This window comes from Polypterus senegalus, chromosome 18 (genome assembly GCF_016835505.1).
Source record: "Polypterus senegalus isolate Bchr_013 chromosome 18, ASM1683550v1, whole genome shotgun sequence".
In the NCBI taxonomy this organism is placed as follows: domain Eukaryota; kingdom Metazoa; phylum Chordata; class Cladistia; order Polypteriformes; family Polypteridae; genus Polypterus; species Polypterus senegalus.
The window spans coordinates 52,029,842-52,057,309 of NC_053171.1; the positions used below are offsets into that span (position 1 = coordinate 52,029,842).

The 27,468-nt window shown below is 37.9% G+C and overlaps 1 protein-coding gene across 2 annotated transcripts in view; it reads right to left on the reverse strand.

The window, feature by feature from the left end:
* The window catches only part of wdr21 (WD repeat domain 21), a 34,997-nt gene extending 8,876 nt beyond the window's left edge, over positions 1–26,121 (reverse strand). Inside the window, exons 1-9 of one of the 2 annotated variants that reach the window (XM_039741387.1) lie at positions 26,037–26,121; positions 22,399–22,519; positions 10,546–10,637; positions 6,916–7,073; positions 5,386–5,468; positions 5,162–5,264; positions 3,584–3,727; positions 3,449–3,498; positions 1,415–1,494 (exon numbers count right to left, since the gene is read on the reverse strand). In XM_039741387.1, coding sequence (XP_039597321.1) covers positions 1,415–1,494; positions 3,449–3,498; positions 3,584–3,727; positions 5,162–5,264; positions 5,386–5,468; positions 6,916–7,073; positions 10,546–10,637; positions 22,399–22,517 — 829 coding nt within the window. In that variant the 5' untranslated portion in view covers positions 22,518–22,519; positions 26,037–26,121. Of the gene's footprint in view, positions 1–1,414; positions 1,495–3,448; positions 3,499–3,583; positions 3,728–5,161; positions 5,265–5,385; positions 5,469–6,915; positions 7,074–10,545; positions 10,638–22,398; positions 22,520–23,092; positions 23,122–26,036 lie in introns of those variants that run through there. The other variant, XM_039741388.1, reaches the window with a different exon arrangement.
* Positions 26,122–27,468: the final 1,347 nt, after the last annotated feature.

Sequence of the window (27,468 nt, forward strand, 5' to 3'; positions counted from 1 at the left end):
TTGTTTGTATGGTTAGTTTTATATATTTTAAGCTCTTAGAAACTCTCCCACACTGTTTATAAATATTCTCCGCAGTTATACAGTAAACCCTCGTTTATCGCGGTTAATCCGCTCCAGACAGATAAATGAATTTCCACGAAGTAGGATTCTTTATTTATAAATCTAATATATTCGCATTTAGAGCATTGAAAACATGTTTAAGACCTTCTAAATATGTTTTTTAACATTATTAGAGCCCTCTAGACATGAAATAACACCATTTATTTAGTCAAAAGTTTAAACTGTGCTCCATGACAAGACAGAGATGACAGTTCTTTCTCACAATTAAAAGAATGCAAACATATCTTCCTCTTCAAGGTGCGCAGCAGGAGCAGAGAATGTCAGAGAGAGAGTAAAGTAAACAATCAAAAATCAATAGGGCTGTTGCACTTTTAAGTATACGAGCACCGCGATAAAGCAGCCGCAATGAAGGGATCAATGTGAAGGTAGCCTTTCAGCATTTTTTACAGGCGCGTCCATATCTTCTAAGCAAACAGCCTCTGTGCAAAGCCCTCTGCTCACATCTCCTCCGTCAAGCGCAGAGAACGTCAGAGAGAGAGAGCGCGAGATTAAAGCAAACAATCAAAAAATCAATAAGGGCTGTTAGAGCTTTGAAGTTTGCGAAGCACCCCGTGGGAAGCATATCTTATATCATTGAGGAGTTTTATTTAATACGTAAGATGTGCTCTGATTGGGTAGCTTCTCAGCCATCCGCCAACAGCATCCCTTGTATGAAATCAACTGGGCAAACAAACTGAGGAAGCATGTACCATAAATTAAAAGACCCATTGTCCACAGAAATCTGCGAACCAGCAAAAAATCTGTGATATATATTTAGATATGCTTACATTTAAAATCCGCGATGGAGTGAAGCCGCAAAAGTCGAAGCGCGATATAGCGAGGGATCACTGTATTCCATTACAAGAAGATATCGATAAGTGGGTATATCTTAAAGAGGTACGTCTATCTCATATTGACACTGAAGTTGATCTTTTAATAGGAATCAACTACCCAGAAATTTTCGAGCAGTCACAAATCATACCTAGCCAAAGAGGTGGACCTCACACCATGAAGACTGCACTTGGATGGGTGGTTGGTGGATCATACAAAGAGATAGATGACCTTGCAAAACAAAATGGTAAGATGCCCGAACATTCAATCAATCGAGTGTCAATAATAGAGATTGAAGATATGTTGCTGCAACAGTATAACACAGATTTTCCAGAGCGCAACTGTGAAGAAAAGGAGGAGATGTCACAGGAGGACATCAAAATCATGCGCTCAGGCGACAATGGAACAAATTTTGTTGGAGCCGAAAGAGAGCTACGAGAAGCTACTAAAAAATTGGAACACAAAAAAAGTTAAAAATTATTACCTGGGTTTGAGTTGCTAAATAAGGATGCTGGAAGAAGACTGACACAGCCTGGGGTGTCTGCAATCCCAACAAGACAAAGTCTTAGTAGTCAGTTAAGAAATAAAGCTGTAAAGCAGAATACTGTTTACATATCTGTTTTTGTTAAAGCTGACAAAATGCAACAGACAAGTAGAGGTCACATTTCTGACATGTGTTTAAGTTAAGCTTGCCTGGATAATCACTGAAAACAAAATCTAAATCTTATAATGTAAAAAGCACAAATAGAAAGAACAGGCTTAATGGCTCTCTTAATAATTATACAAATAACAAGTTCATTTGGTTAGTGTACAGGGGCTGGTAAGGTCACATCATGTATGTAACCATATGGTCGCAAACATTCCAAGAGGCTGCAGCACATTCTGGTTAATACCCAGACAGCTACGTGGTGATTGGCCTCTGAATATTTGAAAGCTTCTATAATTTAAGATCGAAAAATGGGTACAGAGGTGGCAAACTGTTCTGAAAGGTGTTTCCTGTGACAATGAGCTTAACCAATGTTACACAAAAATCAGCATTCAAGGAGATTAATACTTGTGGCAAAGAAAATACTATAACCATAATAGAAAAAACTTACTGTAAGGATAAAAAGGAATATTTGATTTTAACCATTATTGTACTTCATATATGAACATGAAAAGTGTACAAATTTAGGCTTTAGTTTTAAAGACAAACCAGAAAAGGAAAATCAAAACTCCAAGTGAGACACCAACTGGTTTATTGTATCAAAAAAACTGCATCCAAAAGTTACAAAAAAGTGTTACAAAAAACACCCAAGCAGACTGGACCTTGAACATTCCGGAGGACCACAGTTGCTTATCTGCACAACATTTGAATTTCTGAATAGCTTCCATCTGTAACCATCCACCCCCAAACCTTTGCACGCTTCTACAGCATCTGGAGAACATAACAGCCAGGCCGCAGAAAGCCATTCATCTCTGTTGACTTATCTCAGATATCCCATCAGAACTTGTTTAAGGATTTGAATGCTGACATTCTTTCATTAAAAAAGTAAATATAAAAATATTTGTATTGTTATTGATGTATGTGGTTGATTTGATTATTTTGTTACCATTAAGCTTTGAGGTGGCACTATAAGCTGAATGATCTTTCAACGATGCACTTCCCAACCATAAAACCTGGTCCGTCTAGCACTTCCTGCTAGACACGCTCCCTTACTAAAAGTACTGTAAACCAGCAGTCACCCAAGTAATTCATAGTGGGCTAGGATAAGAATCTTTACTACAAAAATGTTAATTTACAGTCTTCATATAGGAAAATAAAATGGTAAGCAAATGTAGCATGTCTTAAATTAGATACTTGTGTAGCAACTGAGATTATATTTCCAAACAAGTGATAATTTTCACGTAATTATTTCTAGCAATATGGAGTAATTTCACACTTATACTTTAACCACAAATGTAATGATCAAATTGTATTTTTTTTTGACAGTTATTTTACTAGTGTGTCACACATGTGCTCATGGGAGGCAGCTAAAGGGCTTGAGGAAGGGCAGTTCCGAGTCATACCGGGATGTGGCAGAGTGCATTGACTCTTTTTCTCCCTTTCCTGCAGACCATTCATGGGAGATTCCACCTGGCCCTCTTGATGTCACTTCTGGGACCAAGCCTATAAAAGAAGACCTTGCCGGCTCTGGTCCCTGTGATGTCACTTCTGGGCTTGATCCAATGGCTGAAGACCTTTCTGAGCCCCACCCCTTTGATCTCACTTCCGGTCTTCCCCTTTAAAAGCCTCCAACTTTTCCCTATTCCCTCAGTTCTGTTTTGTTCATAGCAGTGCTATCGTTTCAAACAACAATTTGCAGCCAGGAAACCAAATATAAGGGTGGCTGCCCCAAACCTTGCTATGGCCCTTTGTGGCATTTGTGACACATGATATTTGGGTAATTTGTATCTAGTTAAATACTTAACATTGTCTGAACAGTGAAAAAGCCTGAAAAAGAACACAAAGGTTTATAGAATTAAACACAAAGGATACAAAACGTGGGAATCTGGATGAGTGACCGAAGCCCAACAAATGGAGTTCACCTAAAACATTGAGAAGAACTTAAAAAGAGATTTTCACATCCAGCACAGAAAGAAGAAATGAATACTAAAAATCATAATATATTACCTTTCGATTAGTAAAATAGAGGTTATCACACATTTCTACAGACAGAGAGCCTCCCGTGCAGCCTCTAAAATTCATAATGCCATACTTGCATCCACTGTGTTCCACGTCATTCACAGTAAACACACGCTCACATGCCGAATCAGCCTGTAATGAGAGCAAGACATATAGTATTAATGTCTGATATTAGCAGTTGAAAGGCCACCACGTTTATCTGGTGAGGGTTACAGTGATAAACTAGATGAACAATGCTGACTAGACTCTAACCAACAGACCTTCTTCCCAGGCCAGCTTATGGCGCTTTTCCACTGCATAGTACGGCACGACATGGTTCAGTTCAGCTCACTTTTGGGGGGTTTTCCACTGGGAACAGTACCTGGTACCTGGTCCTTTTTTTAGTACCACCTCAGCCGAGGTTCCAAGCTCGCCGAACCGTTACCAAAACGTGACGTGTAAACTCTGCTGGTCACTGTTTGGCCGGAGAAAATTGTCATTACTGCGTCACTGAACTTGCGACACGAGACACAACAGACCTGCCAGATTTTTAGCACAGCCAGCGAAGGTTCGGACGCACCATTTTGTTTTAATCAAAAATGGCTGTTTCGTGGTCTATTGAGGAAGTACAGGCGTTCCTCGTTGGTAGCCGAGAGCGGATCCAGCGAGAGCTGGATGGGGCGACGCGAATGAAAAAGTTTTTCAGGAGGTCGCTTGTGCGCTTACGATGATGTCACGCGGCAGTAGAGGCGGCGCAACTATAACGACACGTGAATAATCCCGCCCACTCTAAAGCGGTACTAAACTGCAGTCGAAACGCAAACCGAGCTGAACTGAGCCGAACCAAGGTGAGCTGTACTGAACCGTGCTGTGCCGTACTATGCAGTGGAAAAGCGCCATTAGTGACATAATCCTCCACTTCCTCCATGCTCCGTATGTGCTCCTTGTAGGCCATGTACACTACACTGTTAACAAGGCACTCAGAATGCATGCTATTAACTCATAAAGAAAGGAACTACACTTGTAGTTTAATGCATTTTGAAGATACAATAGAGTTCACTATTTGCACATTAATGATTACTGCCCAAAGCTTGCAACTGACCATAGTATGTATGTGTGTTTTGTCAGAAATTCAAAAAACACAACTAAGAATAAAAGCATGATGTGTTATTGTGAAGAAAGGAAAAGAAAATGTTGTTTTACAACAAATATCACATAAGTACTCAAACTGAACCTGAATTCACTGACATCCAGTGTTAGATGTAATCAAGTAATGCTGAGACGGATGACGTCAGTTTTTTTAAATATTGGTTGTGAGGCAATGTAAAATGGAAATTATGTTTCAGCACTCAGGTGATCATTGTGAGATGCACTGAGAAAAGACATATGTTTGTCTGGAAAACAGTAGGTCACTTGAGCTAACAGGAGATCACTACTTAATAAGTGCAATGGGCATAGTAAATTACACTGGACTTTTAAGCATTATCAACAATAATTAAAAAGTATAAGGATAATTGTTTTTGAATACCGTGACAAACAATGTTATTGAAAATATTTAAATATTACAATTCAGTTAGTTACACTCACCACGATAAGTTTAAAATTGTCAGTGTTGGGGTTGTTGGAATCAGAACTCTGCACATCTAGCTTGTGCCTCCTCATACCGCAAACTTTAACTTCATGGATCAGCCTTTAAAAAAAAATAAAAAATAAACACCTTTCCTATACTGTAAATACTCATTTGACTAAAATTTAGGATGCATAAATAAAATACATTTAATGGTATTGCTTAAGTTCAAGAGGTTCCATACCTACAATATGTTGTCTCTGGAATGACACCAAATTGCCTCTTCTGCAAAAGTAAGGTGCAGTTTAGTCCTGTTCTGGCAGAATTCTAGGAAGAGATGAGAAAAACACAAAACTGAAATAAATATATTATTTTAAACAAGAACTTGAAGCAATATGCGTTTTATTATTTTCTTTTCCTCCATTCATTGTGTTTAACTTTAATACTCATAAGATAAATTAGTAATGTAATATTTTACATTTTGCACATAAATATTTTACATTGATCAAATAGTTGAAATTCTTAATTGTGTTTAAAATAAAAACAACTGTAACTAAAACTAATTTGGGAAGAATGCAGCTAACATTAAACTCTGGCTATTACACCAACTAAAATGACCATTTTGGAATTTAATACTGTAACTATGTATCATCGTTTAACATATTGCCAAACTAATTCATTTACACACTGTCTTAATCAGAACTATCAAAGTTATACTTGTTGCAGTGTATGATGGGAAGAGTAAAACACATTAATGCTCCTTGTGATTTTAAAATGTATGGACACACATCAGTCCTGTTTGAATGCTATTGTGTACCCTGGCTAAATCCTTTCTTACTTAATATTACAATAATTGGTAGAAGAAAGTTTTTTTTTATTTATGTTCACTTTTTTAAATAAACAAATAGTTTTATTAAAACAATAAATAAATGTTAACTTTGATCAAATTTGTTACATTCAAGTGTAGTACAAATTACAAAACTTTTGCTTATTTTTTATTTGTGAAATAAAGAAGGATTCTGCTAGAACAGTTAGAGTAAAGCAGTGGTGCTACAGATGGGGACAGAAAGAAGGGCTTTTTATAAACGGACAGGAACTTGTAATCTGGTAGTAAAACTCAACTGAATATCAACTTTGTTTATTTTAAAGATCTAATCTCACATAATCTAATTCAAAATGGCGAGACCATGTTGATGTTAAAAATCAGACAAGGAGTTCCTAGTTTGCAATTAAGTATCATGTGCAACTAGATAAGTAATTGCATATCCTCATTATATTTAAGACCCCCGAGTAGGACCCAGTAATCAAACCAAACTACAGTACTAACATGTAGTAGTATCTTTGTTCTGCTGGAAATAAAAAGAAAATCCTCAATGAATTAAAAATCTATACTACTGTATATGCTGCTTAAACAACTTAAAAATAACTTCTATAATTCAATAGCAACCAGGTTTTTGTCTATCTTGCATGGCATACACTGTACATTAAAAACGTTTTGACCAAAAAGATACTGTCCTACCTCTAGCTCAGCCTGTTTTAAGACAGGTGTGCATCTCTTATGTGCACTAATGTGTTTTGCACAATGATAAAATTTTGCTTAGGCACATTCAAGTTATTTAAACATACAAATGTCTTCTGTTGCTGGAAAGGCATTCAAAAGTTTGAAACAAACAGAAAAATCACAAGTTGTAAAGTGGATGCTCCTGTTTGTGCAGTACATTAAACATAAAGAATACAATCAAGTCTCTTTCACACAAACATTCATTTTTCCTACTTTTCTAAGGTTATCTTCCTCACGCAAAAGTAAAACCCTCTGGCTCTCCTGCTCTTTCTGTAAAATCTTCTCTCGAGTCAAAGGATTGCAGTTGTTGTGGCCTGGAAGAAGCCGAAAATAACGATTTTTCTCTGGGTCAAAGTAAAATCCCGGCAGATCTGAAACAAAAATTACAAAAGTGAATTAGTTTTGTTTTCTAGTTTAAACACTGTTAAGATTTAAAGTCTCCCAAATGATTGTGCTTTAAAATGTGATTAAGAGTACAATGCAATGATTGCTAGTTAATCTAGCTTCTCTACTGTACTATACACCTTGATTCTTCAGTCTTAGTCAGTTTTTTTCTCATCTTTGTAAAGCACATGCATGTGACACTGGATTGAGGCCGACTTGCCTGGGCTGAAGGAGGCTATAAGGCATGTGTGTCTGGCCTGTTTTCCAATTTACACTTCCTCAGATTTATCAGATTTGAAAATGATCTTGTTTTCCAGTCCCAAAACAATAATGAAGTAAACTGTTTGTATGTTGTGGGTGGACCCACTGTTGTCAATGTGCTATTGTGATTATTTTGAGATGAGGTGACAGAGTGAAAGGGGTACTGGTACTAAGGACACAGAGAAGCTTTCATTAATGCTTTGGTAATAATTCTACTTTCAGCCTTTAGTTTTATTTTTCTTACTATCCTGAATCATTCTTGCCGTGTTAAGATGATCAGAATTCATTTAATGCTGCTTTATAATGAAGTCTAATTCTCCTCTGTGTTTTAAAGAAGTTTTTATTTTACAAAACATTTTTTTCAATTGTGCTACTGTAATCAGAATATAAGTTTATATGTTTAATACGTCACTGCACTCTGTACAAAAAATATTTTATAAATCTGCTTCTTTCTCACGTGTACAGCTAAAGGCCAGATTTAGCACACAGGGGCTCATCATTTAGAACTGCTAGGCAAGCATTAGAAGACATAAAAGGGACAACTATGAAAATGGGCATTGTACTATTTTTGTGTGCATGAAATTAAATCCTCTCTTTGCCTTGTCTGGAATGGCATGATTTACCTAAGTAAGGGCCTGCACATGGAGAAAGAGGGTCCAGCAAAGTAGGATCTCTTTTGACAGTTCAGGTCTCAGCCACAGTTGTTATTGTGCAGTTTGCATCTTCTTTCAGTTTATAAGAATTTTTTTTTTCTGGGTACTCCCATTTTCTGTCACATAAAAAGACATGCAGGTTCAGTTGACTGTCAACTCTTAACTGGGCTGAAATGAGTAAGTGATTGTACTCTGTGATGGACTGTAGAGGTGGCTGTGGTTGCTTCCTGTGTTATCCTTGATGATGCTGTGATAAGTCCCATCTCCATGACTTTACATTGGACAGAGTTGTTTGGAAGAAAAATAACTTAAAAAAAGACGACCGTTCATATTTTAAATACATAAAAGCATAGTTGTTTGAGTATATTATATACTGTTAGAACACAGATACATTAAGGGACTCAGAAGGGACAAAAGAATTTAAGGACATTGTTTAAAGTCAAATAACTTAGCCAACAAGCCATAGAGCATGCCAAGCGCTTAGCACGGACTACAACCTTGGCTGCTAATAAATGTTATCATGTGGCTATTAATAGTGTATAAATCAAAGTAGTTCAATATATTTCTGTGATATGCCAAGTGAACATGTATCTCAAGGCATTATTCAAAAGCAAAAGTGAATATTTAAGTCTGCTGTTTTGGAATGCTAAAGTCAAAATTGGGAAAAAACTAAAGTACTGTTAACATTTCTCTCTACTATATAAAAAAATCTTGGGATGAGACAAAACTTTTTCAGAGAGACGAGACATTTATAGAGAGACAATTTCATGTCCTGCGAGATGAGACTTTGTGCCAAGAGATGAATTGAAAACCTAACAGGTCCAAGCTGGGGTGGAAATAAAAGACAAACAGTAGAAGAAGAAAAGACAAAGTGTAGAAGACAAAGTAGAATGTTGTAAAGAGGTTCAAAAACGGCGCGATACACATGCAGAGCAGGTTAGAGATTGTTAAAGTACTAAAATTCAAAAGTCTCAAAAAACTGCTAGTAAAGATCGCATTAGCACAAACAAATAGAAATTATTACTCAGTGAAATAACAGAACAGTAAAAACAGATCGAATATATGGACATAGGTGATATGACAGAAGTATGTAGACATTGGTTGGAGACTTGTAGATCATCTAATTCGTGTTGCCATCAGGGAAAAGTAGCGTTTCTTTCCAATGAAGAAACATATCCACGAGAATTAAAAGATTTGTTGTTTGGTGAAAGTGAAATCCACAAACACTACAGGCAAAATATCCGAATCTACAATGATATGTTCGCGTTCACATCATTCAATGCTCAAAACATACACAATTCAGAACCATATGCTATGAGAATCTGTGGTCCCCTAACAATTAAAGCTACTACAAGTTTAATTTCAAAGAAGCCACAATTCGGTCACGTTTATATTTATGATCAAAGAGAAGCGATGCAACATAGAATCGAAAGAGTTAAATAATCGGACGTATTAGAAATTCTACAGCCAATAATGGATATAAATCCATACATCCAAAAGTATCACACTTTACATGAAATTTATCTGAAAAAAAACGGACAAAAAAGTTTTCTTGGATTTCTATATGAATCTAAAAAGATCATACTCGCATATATATTAAACCAACACGTGACGAATTGTCAGCGATAATAGTTTTGAAATTTGGAGATATCAAAGACGGAGTTGATATTCACGTTTGTCCAAAAGCACAGTACTATTTCTCACCAGCGGCAGATCTGGGAAATGACTACCGCGTAGGGCTTGCATGGAGGTTGGCGAGAGAAGTGATCAGGGGGCAGAGCCCCCTAGTTTATATATTAAAGTGGTCTCAAACTGGCCTTTCTATTATTTTACAACATCAATAATGTGAGCTAGTTTTATAATAGGCTACGCTATATCAATGCACTAAACTGAGAACAAAATATTTGAACATTTCTTGATTATAAACCTTCTACGATAATACATACATACAAGTAGGGTATATGAACTGAAAAAGAGAAGTAATACATAGATGAAAGTCTACTATTTAGTAGTCTGCTTTGGTTTTTAGGATTGACTTGATTATTAGCTAACAGTGTGACTAGAATAAGACCAAATGTATAATATGGCTGGTCATGAACATTTGAGTCCATATGTTCTGGTCGTAAAGTGGACTGATTTCAGGATTTTTCTGTTGGGTGGGTATGGGACCATAGCAAGTAACCCCATTTGCAAAAGACTGTGTGCAAGCTTGTCAACTGTGAATCATATCCAAAGGAATAATGAATATTTATTTATAAGGTGCTTTTAAAACATTATACCATCACTAACCATTTTTCAAAATGTACAAGAACAGGAGTAAAAAAGTGAATATGCTTATGTATTTTAGATGAAGATACAAAGGCAGTGAAGACATGGATTAAGTAGACAAATCTATGATTGCAAAAAAGTAAAGATAAAAAACAAAAAAACCTTTCATAACTGAATTGAAATTATATTTAAATAAAATATGCTATTTCACTAAAATGTTAAGTCTATTGTAATATAGTACAGACACAAAATTAGTAATGAAAATGAGGTGACCTACCTGGCACAGCTGAACTTTGGGATGGATTTGTGGAAGCCAATGGCATTGAAAGTTGTTCAGTTTGAGAAGTTCCAGCAGATCTATGCTGTTGACTTTGAAGCAGAAATGAAATAATTGTGTAAGAAAAACAAGACCAGAAATTATACAAGAAGCATAAATTGAAAGGAAACATATTTTAAAACAAATTATTTTAATGTAACAAATGTTAAACAGCAAAGGGAAGAGTTATGGTTTCATTAGCTGCATACCCATTATTCCCGCAAGGGTGAACAAAAGGTTTCAGTTTTGCTAAAAATATACTGAGAAATTTAATCACAACCAATCATGTCTGACATGGTATTTAGGCAGTCTTATCAAAACTCAAATCTACAAATGTCTTTAATTGCTTTAAACCTCTGAGAAAACTAGGGCACATTATAATGATCCTAACTGTAAAAATGTTTTATGCCTAGTAAATCTTTCAAATAACATCTGTATAATTAACTATTAACTTATTAAATGTTACATGGTACTTAATATTTAATACCTTTATTGCTCTTAAATCAAATTAGATCAGGAATAAATAAACTAATACTCAATGCCACAACATAAGTACATGTTGAGTATGCCTAACCCGAAATGCCTGGGACCAGGAATATTTAGGATATTTGATGTTGGAATATCTGCATATGCATAGTAAGATATATTGGGGACACACTTGAACAAATATGAAAATGCAGCCAAACCAGCTAAATGACGTTTCTAATAATGCATATCACCGAACTGTTACTATAATGTAAGCTGACGTGACAAACATATACCTTAAAAATGATGGAATATGATATATAAACTTTATTTTGGTTCCATTTAAAGAGAGCCAATGACGTGTATTTGCAATGAAGAGCCAAAATGTGCGTATGCCACATTCCACAAAACTTTCAGTTTTTGTGTCCTAGCTTCATGAAACTTCACGAGGGACATCTGCCCCCACCTTCCCATCCATGGGCACCGATTGTGAATTTTAGCTTAGGAGCACTCGAGGCTTCACAGGGATCATCACTCACTGCCCCACTGAGAAAAAATAAACCTGTTTGAAATCTTTGCATATGCTATTTACATCTGCACAGCAGTTTAAAACAAAACAAACAAAAAAAAAAAATAGGTAGCATATTTGGCATCATGTCACGGTTCAAAATATTTTGGATTTTGGAGCATTTAAGATTAGGGATACTCAAACTGTACTTACAAATCTGGAACAAAATGGAACAACAGCTCCTTAGAAGCTTTAGACTTTTTAATGTTAGTCGGGTATTGTTAAATAATCTGGGGCATGGATTACTTGCCACCAACTCTGATCATTTTATTCTGATGATTTTTATCACAGTTAAAAAAAAAGTCTACGAGTGGATGCTTAAGATGGGGTGTTCTGTTCAAATATTTCATAAAGAAAGATATGCTGTGCATTATCAATTACCAGTAACAGCGCACTGCATGATAACGTGCAGTGAATACACTTGACTGGAGCATTCCTGGTTTCATCCTCTTTCTCTGTATGTTTAGCATTTGTTTGCTCAGAGGTTGATGTGCTTGCTGCTTCTTGAGCAGCTCTTCTTTTCTCCACCCTAGTGGCCCACTTCTTCTCTTCTTTCATTGGCATCTTTTTGCATTAGAACTGTCAGTGTTTGTGTTCCAATTACTTAATACATTTTCTTTGAATTTTCACTTAAGCTGGCACTTAAGTCTTCAATCTGCCTCAAGAATGATTTAAGATATGAAGAGGTAGAGGATAAGAACGGCGCCTGCAAGCATGTGCTGCTCAGCCACCCTGCTGGCCACTGCTAAGAGTTGATTCTACAATAAAATAAAATAAAAATAAAAAAAGGAATAACCTTGGAGGTCAATCATCACCCCAAATGCGGATAGCAGATGACACGCAGTATATGTGTATCAAATTTCAGGTCAATAGGTCAAACGGTTTGCGAGCTACAGGTGGTTTAAAATCCTGGATAGACAAACGGACGGCCATGGTAGCATATTATATATAAAGATGTTATTTTGAAGATTGTGCCTTGCAATGTGCTGGAATGAGAAACAAGAAAAATGTCAAAGAATGGAAGAAGGAAATGTGCTGGAATGGCACCATGAAGAGCAGCTGGCAACCATCCGAAAAGAGAGAAAAAATGCCAGTAACGTGACTGGCTAAATGGCTGTTCCAACTGTGTGACAAACTTGCACCCAATACTCAGTATTTAATAGGATTAAAATCCAACTCATAGATTTAGAGCTGAAGGGCTCTATAGCCCTGATGACCAGGCACTGGAGACTTGCAGAGATCAATTTATTAAACACCCTTATGAATTTCAATCACAGAAACAAGTGCACAAAGCACCAAGACAGCAGATTCATCATTGGATAGGATATCAGTCCATTCCAGAGACACACATGCATTCATGCCATGCCAGTTTTAGTGCATCAGCATGTCTTTTGGACATGGGAAAAGCAGCCATAGTAACCCAAGAAATATTGCTAAAATCCATACTGTAAGTGTCAAAAACCAAACCTAGTCCCTGCATCTGGGAGACATCACTGCTAACCACTAAATCTCCTTATTACACAAAAAAACAATAACAAACAAAATAGCATTTCTGTTATCTTTACTAATCATATATCATAAAAAACAATTTCAGAATCACGTAACAAAGCACCAAGTAGATAATCCATTCATTCATTTCCTGACACCAGCCTTGCTGTGTACATGTGTGCTGGAAGAGAGAGAGAGAGAGACTGACTTTATTAATCCCAAGGGGAAATTCACATACTCCAGTAGCAGCATACTGATAAAAAACAATATTAAATTAAAGATTGATAAAAATGAAGGTATAACAGACAATAACTTTGTATTATATTAATGTTTATCCCCCCGGGTGGAATTGAAGAGTCACATAGTGCGGGGGAGGAATGATCTCCTCAGTCTGTCAGTGGAGCAGGACAGTGACAGCAGTCTGTCGCTGATGTTGCTCCTCTGTCTGGAGATGACACTGTTCAGTGGATTCTTCATGATTGACAGGAGTCTGCTCAGTGCCTGTCGCTCTGCCACAGATGTCAAACTGTCCAGCTCCATGCCTACAATAGAGCCTGCCTTCCTCACCAGTTTGTATAGGCGTGAGGCGTCCTTCTTTATGCTGCCCCCCCAGCACACCACTGCGTAGAAGAGAGCACTCGTCACAACCGTCTGATAGAACATCTGCAGCATCTTATTGCAGATGTTGAAGGACGCCAGCCTTCTAAGGAAGTATAGTCGGCTCTGTCCTCTCTTACACAGAGCATCAGTATGCTGTGTTTGTAATTTAGCAACAGCGGAATGGATGATGTCACCCGCTATCTCCATGTCCACCCGAGGAGGGATGTAAACAATAACAACAATGACGTGTCCAAACTCTCTGAGCAAGTAATAGGGACGAAGGCTTACGGCCAACAGTTCTATGTCCCGGCAGCAAGTGAAGATTTTGACGCTTACATGTCCAGAGTTGCACCACCTTGTATTCACATAGAGAGCGAGTCCTACTCCTTTCCGCAGATATTTGCATCTCTGTCCACTCTAACTTTGCTAAACCCGGGTAGCTCCACGTTAGCATCTGGGATGGTAGTTGTGAGCCATCCATCCATCCTCTTCCACTTATGTGAGATCGTGTCGCAGGGGCAGCAGCTTGAGCAGAGATGTCCAGACTTCCCTCTCCATGGCCACTTCTTCTAGCCCTTCCGGGGGAATCCCGAGGCGTTCCCAGGCCAGCCGGGAGACATAGTCCTTCCAGCGTGTCCTGGGTCTTCCCCGGGGCCTCATCCTGGTTAGACGTGCCCGGAACACCTCACCAGGGAGGCGTCCAGAAGGCATTCTGATCAGATGCCCGAGCCACCTCATCGCACTCCTCTCGATGCGGAGGAGCAGCGGCTCTACTCTAAGCCCCTCCCGGGATCATTGCTGATATCACATGTACATGACCAACTTATCTTGCAATATATTAGACTGACCTCAAGAATCCCAAAATATAATTTTTCCCCTTAATAAACACAACAATTGGCATGGCAGATGGTAACACGTTAAAGAATTCTTAAAAGAGTGCCATAATAAGCATCTTAAAATAACTGTGATTTTGGTCTGCCTGACTATCATCTCTCACAAAGCCATCGACTGGTAGATATGAGTATAACATGCGGCCATGTCTTTAAACTAATCAAGGTTTCTTCGTAGCAATGGTAATATTGTCCCAGGCACAACACACAGTGAAATTCTTACCTGCATGTCCAACCAACATGCATGTCATCACTCAAATGACACCATATTAAACAATGTTTTAAAATAGAGAAATTAATATTATGCAACAAAAAAAAAAAACACAAATCAACATGTATATTTAACACTATAATAAATCATTACCATTTAATATCACACCAGTTTATATAGCACCTGTCACACTAGCCTGCATTCCTGCCCAGTCACCACCATTAGTGAGCCCCACACTATTCTCATAGTTGTGTAAGCCCTTCACTCACACTGCAGTTACATAAAGATTAAGTCCACTACATGTAGTGACTATTCACCTGTATAACTGTGGTTGAGCATCTATTACCAAACACACAACTATATACGTAGAATAATCTTGGAACTTAGTAAATGGCTGAAAACAAGGAATAGGAATGATGGTTGCAATAGATTAATTAATATTATGTTTTACATATCCTGACTAGACCGTGTTCTGGTATCAGGATCCACTTGATTGTTGTGCATGGGTAGTGGCTTGTTTAAAAATAATGAAAAATGAACAGTTCTGAATTTGTAGGTGAGAAATTCAATAGTGTGGTGTAAGGGATAAGGTTTTAGCATTGAAAACCTGAGGCGATGGGTTAAAATCCCACTACTGGCACTATGTGACAATAAGCAAGTCACTTCAGCTGCCTGTGCTTCAACAGGACAAAAAAAAGAAATGGAACCAGTTGTCGTGGATACAGGCATCAGCCAAATATAATAAGTAATATTAACAGTATGTCGTATTACTTAAAGTCTGAATCAGTGTAGGCTGCCCTAATTCAGCGTGTTCAAAAGAAATGTCATTATTTACTTTTTGAGGCATTAGTACATAATAAACAGGAATAGTTTCATCAAATGTTTAAAATATTTAAATATTAAAACTGAACCACATATATTAAGTCTGAATATCCTTGACTCTAATAGAAATATTTCATTTTTCACCTAGTAGAGGTCCACTGAGGGCCAAAACCCTAGTAAAATAATACACTGTGTGCTTCTCCTTTAAATTTGTCAATTTTTGTACCTACTTGTAGGGATTCTTATTGGGCTAGGGTCACTGCTAAAGAATCAAATAACAAAAATACTACCTGTGCTACCCATCAAAGTCAAGTCAAGTTGGGGAGCATGCACTGGTACAGTGCTTTGCCGCACCCACTACACGACGAAACAACTCGGGGTCCCAGTTTGCAACCCCCCAGGCAGGTCCAGTCCCACCCTCCGGAAATGACCCTCTATCTGCCGTAGCCAGGTGTTACGTGGGCGACCCCTTGGCCTGGTCCAGCCACTCGGGTCCCCAACAATGAGGATCTTACAAGCCGGATCACCCTCAGGGAAACGCGCTACATGGCCATAGTGCCGTAACTGACACTCCCTCACAATGCAGGTAATGTGCCTCATTGAGGACTCCATGAGCAACCACTCATTCGACATAAAGTCAAATCAACGGTACCCAAGGATTTTCTGGAGAGACACAGTACCAAAGGAGTCCAGTCTTCGTCTCAGGTCACTGGACAGCGTCCATGTCTCACAATCATATAGCAAGATAGGAAGCACCAGGGGCCTCATATATAATGCTGTGTGTAGAATTCGCACTATAACATGACGTAAGCACAAAAGCCGAAATGTGCTTATGCACAGAAAATTCCAGATGCAGGAATCTGTGCGTACTCCAACTTCCACGTTCTTCCGCTCCATAAATCCCAATCAGAGTGAAAACTAACGCACATGCCTTCTGTCCCACCAAGTCTCCTCCCAGAATTATACCTCTTTAAATATGCAAATCAATATAAATAGACCTTAAGCTCAGTGTTCTGTGAAAAGGCAAAGGGAAAAGCAAGAGGGAAAATCTAAGAATTTCAGTGAATACCAAGTGGAGGCAAAGAAAAACGTACTATTTGTTGGTTTATACAGTGGTATAATCAACAAAAGGAAGTTGATCGAGTGACATAGCATGTTGGAGAAACAAGCTCAAGTTTACAAAGTCGCCCAGTGCCCGACATAAAAAAGAAGTTGTCACATATCAAAGTCGCCGTGAAAAGGCGAGACGTAGCCGACCGTCTGAGTGTCATATGAAAGCTTATTAGGGTACAGAGAAAAAAAAAGGCACAGTGGGGAAAAAAGCACGAAAAGTTAACTTTAATCTCTAAATTTCCACTTTAATCACGTAGTTTATTTTGTCATTAAAGTAAAACATCATAAACCTCATCTTAAAATCGTTTAATTTGCTAGTTTCTCAAATCCCATCGTAACTAAAGTAGCACGTTAAATGCTTTGTTTTGTATTTGATTTTCAATGCGCTCTATGTGTGTGAATCACTACGTGCTTCCGTTCTTTCTCTTTCTCCGACAGGACACAGAATCCATTACATTCGTGATATTACAGCTGTCTGAATAATTAAAATATTGAGATGTATACGTGATATCATTTTCATGATGATTGGAATGAAATCATGTTATTAAGAACATGATGGCGCAGTGATTGTTCATGTCTCATACAAGATGCTGCTGCGCCATGCTCGGCCTTTGATGAAATAATTTACTGTAGCAGTACGGTCTCTTTCAAACATACTAACCTTCAATTCTTGTCCTTACTTTTCTTTCCCCAAATACCCAATCGCCACACAATCAGCTCTGTAATAGACGTTAAGCCATCTGTAAGCTTACAACGACGATTCTTCAAAACTTTTAAGGAACATTGAAATATCTTCATAGTATCGTGTTTAATTATTCTATCCATCTATCCTTCCAGTGTCGCGCCAGTCTCAGCAAATATACAGCGCAAGGCAGGGACAATACGTGAACATGCAAGCGCTGTGTCACAGTGTCCTCACATGTTTAATTATTAACAATACAGATTATTTAAATGAAGTTAAAGTTTTATCTGTATAATATAATCAACATATTTTGCTGCATTTCATCTTACAAATGGTACCATCATCATATGTAAACAGATGAACACTCACAAGCCCAGACACTCAGACTCCTCACTCACTCTCTCTAGCTCCCCAATCAGAGCCTCCATTGACTCCGCGAAGATCACAGCTTCATCAGCAAAGTCAAGATCCGTGAATCTTTCTTCACCAACAGATTCCTCAAAGCTGCTGCACCCCACGACCTTGTCCAACACCCAGTCCATACAAGCACTGAACATCAAAGGAGGGTCAAAATCTAAGTAATCAACATAGACTTTTGCAAAGTACCACCTACTGGAATGTATGTAGTAATTAAAATGTGTTGTACGTTTCTTTTTAACAAATGACACATCAAACATTGACACTGCTTTTACGAATCCTTTACCAAATGGCATATACAGTAATAGAGACATAACTGGACAGACACACAGAAACCATTCATTACGGCGAAAGACCATATTCATTATCAGCAACCACAAAATAATATAAAATGCTATAAAATATAAAACTCCACATACCATACTACTACTCCCTATTTTTTCATAGTTTTGTGAAAAGGATTAACTCTGACCCCTTGTGTCCCATTAGAGAAAGAACCACTGAGGTCAGCTGACATGGCACAACTTTAAGTCCTTCTGATAATTTTTGCAGAATGCAGAGTGCTGCTGACAACTATTGGTTTACTCTTTATCATCAGGGTGTAATTTCCTGTGTACAACATGGTCTAAACAAGGCATAAAAACTTTGATTTACTTTTAATCTCCAGGGAAAAAGTAATGAAGAGTTTTTCTGGTCCAGAGAGCAAAAAAAAAAAAAAATCTGGGAGAATTCCAAAAAGCTTGAAGTCTAGACATGACTAGACATCAAGACGAGCAAAACGGTATATCATGGAGTATGGCAGGTGTAGGCAATGTCAGTCCTGGAGGGCTGGAGGTTTTTGATCCAACCCAGATTCTTAATGAGAAGTCAATTGTTGCTAATGAAGCACTTATTGTTCAAGGGGCACTCTTCTGCTTAATTTCTGTGGTCTTGCTTGTTAAAGTTTCCCACCCTTAATTGCTTATTTCAGTCTTAAACAGATGCATTCACTGTTTTTAATTGCTCCTTATCTATACTAATAAAAGGCAAAGCCCTCACTCACTCACTCACTCACTCATCACTAATTCTCCAACTTCCCGTGTAGGTAGAAGGCTGAAATTTGGCAGGCTCATTCCTTACAGCTTACTTACAAAAGTTGGGCAGGTTTCATTTCGAATTTCTACGCGTAATGGTCATAACTGGAACCTATTTTTCTCCATATACTGTAATGGACTTCAGCTCGATGGCCGTGGGGGGTGGAGTTGCGTCTTACATCATCACGCCTCCCACTTAATCACATGAACTGTCTGTGAACGCATTACGTAGAAAACAAGGAAGAGCTCCAAAAAGCGCTGAAGAAGAAAAAACGCATACAAGCTTATTCATAAGTGCAGCTACTGCAGAAAGAAAGCACGGTGTAAACCGTAAGTTTAAATTAAGTTTATAGACACGCTCACGCTAATGTTTGTCATGCCTTCAATGAATACTTTATTCGCGAGGTACAAGTTTAATGAGAAGACACGAGGTATAAACGAGACTTTGGATCACTTTCTAACTGAGTAAAAATTGCTGTAGCGAGAAACTTTTTAGTGCCGGGTCTTAGCTAACATTAAATAAAGCAATGGACATCGCAACATCACACAAGAGAGCAGCTCACGTGAACTGACTGAACGCAGTACGAGTGATCACTTCCATGGATCAAAACATTTCAAAAGACGCATTACACAATTGACAAGGTAGGAAAAGAATATGCTCCGAGCTGAGCTCCACAGCTAGCGCGGTCTTGCGGAAGCAACTTCGTCACGCTGCCACCAAATACTCACAGAAAAATCCACAAGTTAATACACACGCTGTCTCTACAGTTTCTCCACCCTCAATGTATTCCTCGCATCACTGTTATACCCTCTGATCTCCCATTTCAATTCAAATGCCTCCAATTTCCAGTAAGTCTCTGCTTCGCGATGACAAGTAATAAGTCTCAGGGACAGACCCTAGAAAAGGTTGCCATTGATTTGAGGCAAGATTGCTTTTCTCCTGGACAACTAGACGTTGCATTCTCAATAGTGAGCTCGCGCAGCTTCGTCATATTACAACCAGAGTGCTGAACTGACAACGTGATATATAAAGAGAACTATAACAATCGTAATAAACAAACAATAAAACATCGGAGAACCCGTGGATTAAATAAAAAGGCAGCTTCCTTGGCGAAACAAGGAAAATCGATGGCCTTATATGTCGTTCCTTTATAAAACAGCGGAGAAGCTGTGTAAAGGCTGCTTCACAAAAAACCAGCAGAGCGCCTTATATGAGCAGGCAGTCAGCTAAAGAAGGGAATCAATAAATAACTATAATCGTAATAAAAGAACAAAAATAGCGTACAAGCCGCGGATTAAATAAAGGAAATGGGTACCTGAACAGTAAAGTAAGTCTCGAATAGCTACACGATAACTATAACAATCGTAATAAACGAACAATAAAACAGTACAGAACCGCAAAGCAAGGAGAAACGACGGCCTTATATGGCATTCGTTTATAAAGCAGCGGAGAAGCTGTGTGAAGGCAGCTACACAAAAAAACAGCAGAGCGCCACACTCTGAATGTATTCCTCACATCCCCGTTATACCCTCTGATCTCCCATTTCAATTCAAATGCCTCAAACTTCCAGTGAGGCTCTGCTTCGCGTTGACAATTAATAAGTCTCAGGGACAGACCCTACAAAAGGTTGCCATTGATTTGAGGCAAGATTGCTTTTCTCCTGGACAAAACTATACGTTGCATGTATATGTGTGTATATGTATGTGTATATATATATGTTGATATATATATATATATATATATATATATATATATATATATATATATATATATATATATATATATATATATATATATGACAGCAACACTCATAACAGTGACAAAACAATTACATTGACAATCATGTTACGTTATTTTTAAAACGTTTCCTTTTCTTTTTCATTACTTCTTTTAACACACTACTTCTCCACTGCAAAGCGCGGGTATTTTGCTAGTTAACAATAAGATGCAAATGACAAAGGAGAAGGCATCTAATGCAATGTTTCCCAAAATTGGTACTGTGGACCCCCAGTGGCTGCAGGTTTTTGTTCCAACCAGCTTCTGTTTTTAATTGAACTCCTGTGGTAATTAAGTGAACTGATATTTCCCAAGTTCTGTGTTTAGGGGACAATACAGAAATTTGAAAACTAAGTTTGCAAAAAAAAAGAAATATTAAAATGTACCAAGCAGTTATATAGGAATCTTTTTTTTTTTTTTAACAGTGTTTTATCCTGATTTTCATTCTACTTTTCAAGGTGTTCTAATTGTTTAATTAATCCATTATTTACTAATTAGTGGGTCTGACTCTAAAGTAGTTGCAGCCTTTGAATATTCAGTGTTGTTTTCCTGGGTGTCTGCTCTGCTTGATTTTGTCATTATTAAGATACAACAAAGGGGGGAAAACTGCACAGAGAAAGGACAAAGTATAATGAAATCAACAAAAGACAGTTGATCATTTAAATCTATAGCAAAAGCAGAAACATTTATAAATGTCTTATAAATGTAAAAATCATGCTGCTATGCTTTTCTGAATGTCGAATAAAAGAAAAAAAAAATACCAGCTAATTAAATGAGCTCAGTGTTATCAGGTGTCATCACTGATTAGGAATCTGGTTGGGACAAAAACCTGCAGCCACAGGGGGTCCACAGGACCGAGATTTGGAAAACACTGATCTAACTTATTTCCATTTACACTTGTGTGGATTAATCATGCGCTGTTTGGTTTAATAAAACACTTAAGAGAAAAATGTGTAGACTGAAAATTATCAGTTTTAGGCTTCAAATCATTTGGATGATTTCAATGGAAAGGGGAAAAAAAATCAACAATAGAAGAACCTAACATTCCAGACTAATATGGAAAGGTCCCAGATTGGTAATCATTGGTTTCTAACTAAGCAACTGGGTTGGAACGAAAACCTGCAGCCACTGCGGCCCTCCAGGACTGATGTTGCCTTCCCCTGGGGTATGAGGTATGACTCAGTAGAGCCAGGAGGCACCGTACAAAAAAAAACAAGTGATTTCAAAGTGTTTATGAGAAATTCTTATGATCACAATAACAAAACATTTTATCAAAAAAGGAACCATGAAGCTCCACCTTTTTAAGAACATCTCACATTTCTACTTCATGTGGAAGGAGGTTCACTAATGTCTCCAATGCTGTAATTCATGGAGGACCAGAGTACAGGGTGCACCCTTATGCAGATTTTGAGAAAGTTGTGCAAGTTTAACTTCTTTCATATTAATTTATTAAGAGCTTTAGTATGCCATACACTTCCATTTCATACTTATGATAGTACAAGAATACCTCCTACTTATTATAACACACTAAACAGCACAATGGTTCCTTAGATTTCTGGCTCTGTATTTCACTTAATGACATGGGTCTTTCTTTAGCATGCTTAGCACGCACATTGTTAACACTGATCCTAATCGCTGAGTAGCTTCTTTTTTTATTTGTATTTCCAGCCTGGGTGTTTGAATTTCATGGATTTGAATGCTTCCATACCTGAAACTGGAAGGTGTAGCGCGATTAGGACGAGGTCTCTGCCTGTCCGGACTGGCATGTCGTCGCCGTCGCCCATCTCGTCGCCAGTCTCTGCTGTAGCACCAGGTATTCCTCTGCATTTCTGAGTATAAGAAAGAAAAAAAAGTTTTACAAAAAAAAAAACAGAACAGTGCATTGGAAGGCATGAGCATCTAATTATCAATTAATGACAAGCCCTCCTGCTGCCCATCATTAATAATAATAATACATTTCATTTATATAGCAACTTTCCCATGCTCAAAGTGCTTCACAGAGTCTTAGAAAGAAAACAGGGTATACTGTATGTAACACTGGATACAAATATATTCTTCTTTTTTTCTTTTTGATTTTATTAAAATCAAAGAGCATTCCATACAAATAACACAAGTTTATCAAAAAAAAGGTTTGAAACAAATCAACCCCCACCACTGAGAAAGAGAGGTAGGCCACCAGAGTAAAACTTAAAGCTAGTAAAAATAAGTAAACAGATAAATTAATAAATGAATAAAGATAAATGGAGTAAATCATTGAGAGAAAACATATTTTGTGCACAGAACACTAAAATAGATAAATACACGATATACAAAGAATTAAACAGAATAAAAGACAATAAACCACAGTAAAATACTAGAAGAAAAGCCTGAACAAATAACCTAATTTGTGATATAACACACACACAAATTATCCTGAGCATCTGGACAGAGTGGTAAACTGAAAGAAGGGACAAAGAGTTGGGTTAAGTTAAAAGCCTTCCTGAACAGACAACTTTGAAATTGTTTTTTTAATGAACTGAGTCAGGTGATTTAATTAATTTAGGGAGGTCACTCCAAAGTCTGGGCGCTATAGAGCTGAAGGTCCTGTCACACACAGAGTACAGGTTAGTGTGGGGCACAAGATGGCCAGAATCAGAGGATCTCAGTGGGTGAACAGGAGCATAGCGATAGAGGTCACTGATGTAGTCCAGTGCAAGGCCATTTAAAACTTTGTAGGTTAATAATAGAATTTTATACTCGATCCTTTAAGACACAGGGAGCCAGTGAAGGTGTAGCAGGATGGCAGTTATGTGCTCATGCTGCTGGGTCATTTAAGGACTCTTGCAGCAGTGTTTTGAATCACCTGGAGCTGCGATATAAGGCATCTGCTAATAGGTAGTTACAATAATTGATGCGGGATGTGATAAAAGCATGGACAAGTTTCTCAGCATTAGAAAAGGAGAGAGATGAGCAAATACAGAATATGTTATGGAGGTGCAAGTAAGAAAGTTTCTTAATATGGTTTATGTGGGTGGGATAAGAAAGGGAGAAATCAAAAATGACACCAAGATTTCTTGCATAAGAAGGTCTGATGTGATAATTGTCGAGAGTGATTGAGAAAGATCTCATTTTCTTAAGTTGTGCTTTAATGCCAATTTGCAGGAGTTTAGTTTTGTAGCCATTTAATCTTAAAGAACTGTGCTTCAACCAGGTTTTAATTTTACTGAGGCCAGTTGTAAGCTGAAGAAGCTGTGATGAAGTTAAACTTTTAACAATGAAACAGAGTTGAGTGCCATCTGCATAAAAATGATAACCAAGTCCATAGCTACGAATAATATGGCCAAGGGGAAGTACATAAACACAGAAGAGCAGAGGGCCGAGGACAGAGCCCTGAGGAACTCCCTGTGTGACTGGTGCAAAGCTAGATCTGCTGTTGCCAGGACTAACTCTTGCCTATCAGTCAGGTAGGACTTAAACCACTGGAGGTCAGTGCCAGAGATACCTGGAATGTTCTCCATTGTGGACAGTAGAATGTCATGTGCTGCACTGAGGTCTAATAGAAATAATATGCTGGTTTGTAAGCCAATCATTAGTTACCTGAAGCAGAGCGGTTCACAGCTGTGCTGCGCCCTGAAACCAAACTGAAACAGATCCATCAGATTATTAGAAGTTAAGTAACTGGTGAGATGAGAGGCTACAACAGACTCAAGAACTGTGGACAGAAAAGATGTGAGAAATTGGCTGAAAATTGTTAAGACTGTCAGCATCAAGACCAAACTTTGTTAAACACTGTGTTACAGAAGCCATATTTTAAAAGTGGCTTGCACAAAGCCAGTGTCAAGGGATGCATTTGCTATTATTGTAACAGTCAGGATTACGACATGAAGACAGTACTTAAGAAGTGTGGAGGGAATGGGGTCCAGTACACAAGTAGTCGGCCTCATCTTACCACGCAGATCATCAGAAAATGCAGATGTGACTGGTGAAAATTTAGAAAAGGAGCTGGATGGGGCGGGAATAAATGGAAACACATAAATGGATAATGGATTTAGTTAGTTGAAATATTTAGATTTTTAGTTTTATTATAGAAAAAGTGGAGAAAGTTTTCACAGACTTCAGTAGAAAAGGTAATTGGGTCAGATGCAGGTTGAATAAGTTTATTAACTACAAAGAACAAAACCCATGGGTTATCATGGCCACTTTTAGTATTCTGCCGCAATGCAAGTTCTTATTTTCAGTTAGTGAAGCCCTGTAAGCCCTTTGATGGTCAGAGAAAGCTTGGATGTGCACAGTGAGGCCAGTCTTACTGTATGTGACATTCTCTCAAGAAGTCAACAGGCTGATTTCATATACTGTAATTCTGAGTTAGATCATGGAGCTGAACGCTTAAAGAAAACCTCCTTATGTTTTAAAGGAGATGTTTTTATCTAGTGCTAAATGCATGCCCGAGTTATAGAAGTCAACAAGACTATCTATCTGGTGCGGATGGAATAGGGAAAGACAGATTAAGATCAGAAATGGATTCAACAAGGATAGTGGTTACAGATATTATAAGGTTTCTGAAAGAAATTTGACGTTTACATCTAAGAGGAGGCAGAGTAATTAGACAGTGAAAAGTACTGTTTTTTGATCAGAGTCCTAAATCTCTGGTGTAAGTGTTACAGAGAGATAAGCTAGATGTGCAGATCTGGTCCAATATACTGTGCACGTTCCACCAAGTCAAAACTGACCAGCAAGGACAAGAACTAATTTTTCAATAGGAATGTCGATATGAATGTTGAAATCGCCAACAAGTAAGACTCTCGGCGAAAGGGAACCTAAATGGATTAATAATTAAGTCAGATCATATAAGAATGATCCAATGTATTTTGGGGGACGATAGACGACAAGTAAGATACAGATGTCGTTACTAGTTTAAGAGGCAGACACTCGAAAGACAATGGGCCGTCAACTTCTTTTATTTTGACGATTAACTCCAAGCTTAACAATTACTGCGATCCTTCCGCCTTGCCTTGTGCTGCGATTAATCAATCACCTCGCATGCAGGCTGATTATTACATTGGCACGAGAAAATGCACACAGCCACACCTTTGCCCGCACAAGGAGTACTTCGATAACGATCTTAAACAAGTTTACTTATAGTCCTCTTATGACAGAACGCCAGAACCGAGTGGGCCGACCTGGACAAGAACAAAACAAAAGCGCAGCGCGCAAACACTGAGCTGACACGTCAACAATGACACACACAAAACGCCCTCCAGCAAAGGGTCGTATTTCATAGACGGACAGTACGTCTCAATTCGTAATTAATTAAAGTAAGGGTGTATAAGAAGATTTTTTTTAAAAATGCGAGATGAACCAACTTACTTTCCCTAGCTGCTGCAGCTCCGCCGGATCCACGTGATCAACACGCGTTTTCCCTTAGCCCCGCCCACCAAATGAAAGAACAGGAAATAGCTTTGCTGCACCTGATTGGGTAAATGGACTATCGATCTTATTGACGTTTTCATATAAACACGCCGGCCATCCACGCCGGCCGGCTGAACAGATGGCCGAAGTAAAGCAAGTAGCCTCCGCATTTTATGAAGAAAAAAATGTGACTATAGATAAGGACATTTAAATATCAAAAGAAATACCAGTTTTTTCAGAAGAAATGATGTCGGCTTTTCTTCCTTTAGACTGTATAAACGAGGTTAAACCTAAAAGAGCCGTTATCTTAACAGACTCTTCATCCCTGGAAAAACATAAATTTGAAATAGTCTTTTATTGGGGAAAAAATGCCATAGCTGACCTGTATTTTTAATTGTTAGTTTTTCTGTTGATTTCTGCACATAGAGGAGTATATGGAGATTAAAAAGCAGATAAGTTAGCTAAACAAACTTTGTACAGAACAGAAACAGACTTTAAAGTTCCTTTAGTCATACTGTATGTGAATTTAAATGTATAGTAACGACACATGCTGGAAAGGGTTATTTGCTCTTTATGTTATTCTTTTAGGTGACTCGCTATCCTTAAAAGGACCGGTCACCTGTGCCACACTGAATGGAATATTATTTGCAGCATTGCAGATTTGCCATTTTTATAGAATAACCTGCTGCTGGCTCTGAAGCTACTCATTTATGTAATGGCATACCTGCTCATACTATGGTTAAAAGATCCCTGGTTGATGCAACTTGTCAGTGCCATTACAGTATACAGTTCTTAGGGACTGGCAAAACATTTGGGAGGACAGTGATTTGTTTCAGTTAAAACTCTAGTAAGGGGTAAGAATAAATGGTGCCCTTGAGGTAGAAAGGAAAAAAATACTTGTAAAAGATTAAGGCTTGGTCATATTGGTTTGAATCACAACTGTTATTATATTGGTGTTATATGAACTGAGAATCACTACTGCTATTATATTGGTGTTATGAACTGAGAATCCTGAAAGACAAAAGAGTTCCAAAAATACTTCCAAAAACAACCATTGAATGGGATTTATTATCAAATCCCAGCTAGATATAAGGGGAAACACATGACCTTTATACAATAACAGATTTATTTTACAAAAGGGTTTGTTACACTGTGAATCTCTGAAGAGAACAAAAGGGATGCCAGCAAAAGGCAGTTCCAAAAGCAACTAAATCCCAATACAGTAATCCAAAGAAAGGTGAAAAAACAGAGAATAAGTCAAAAAATCCAATGACAACAATGAGCATAAGTAAATACACAATAAACACTCACCAACTCCCTAGCGCATTCAAATGAACCACCAGGAACTGTAGTATATAACCAAGTATTTCACAATACTAACATTAACAAA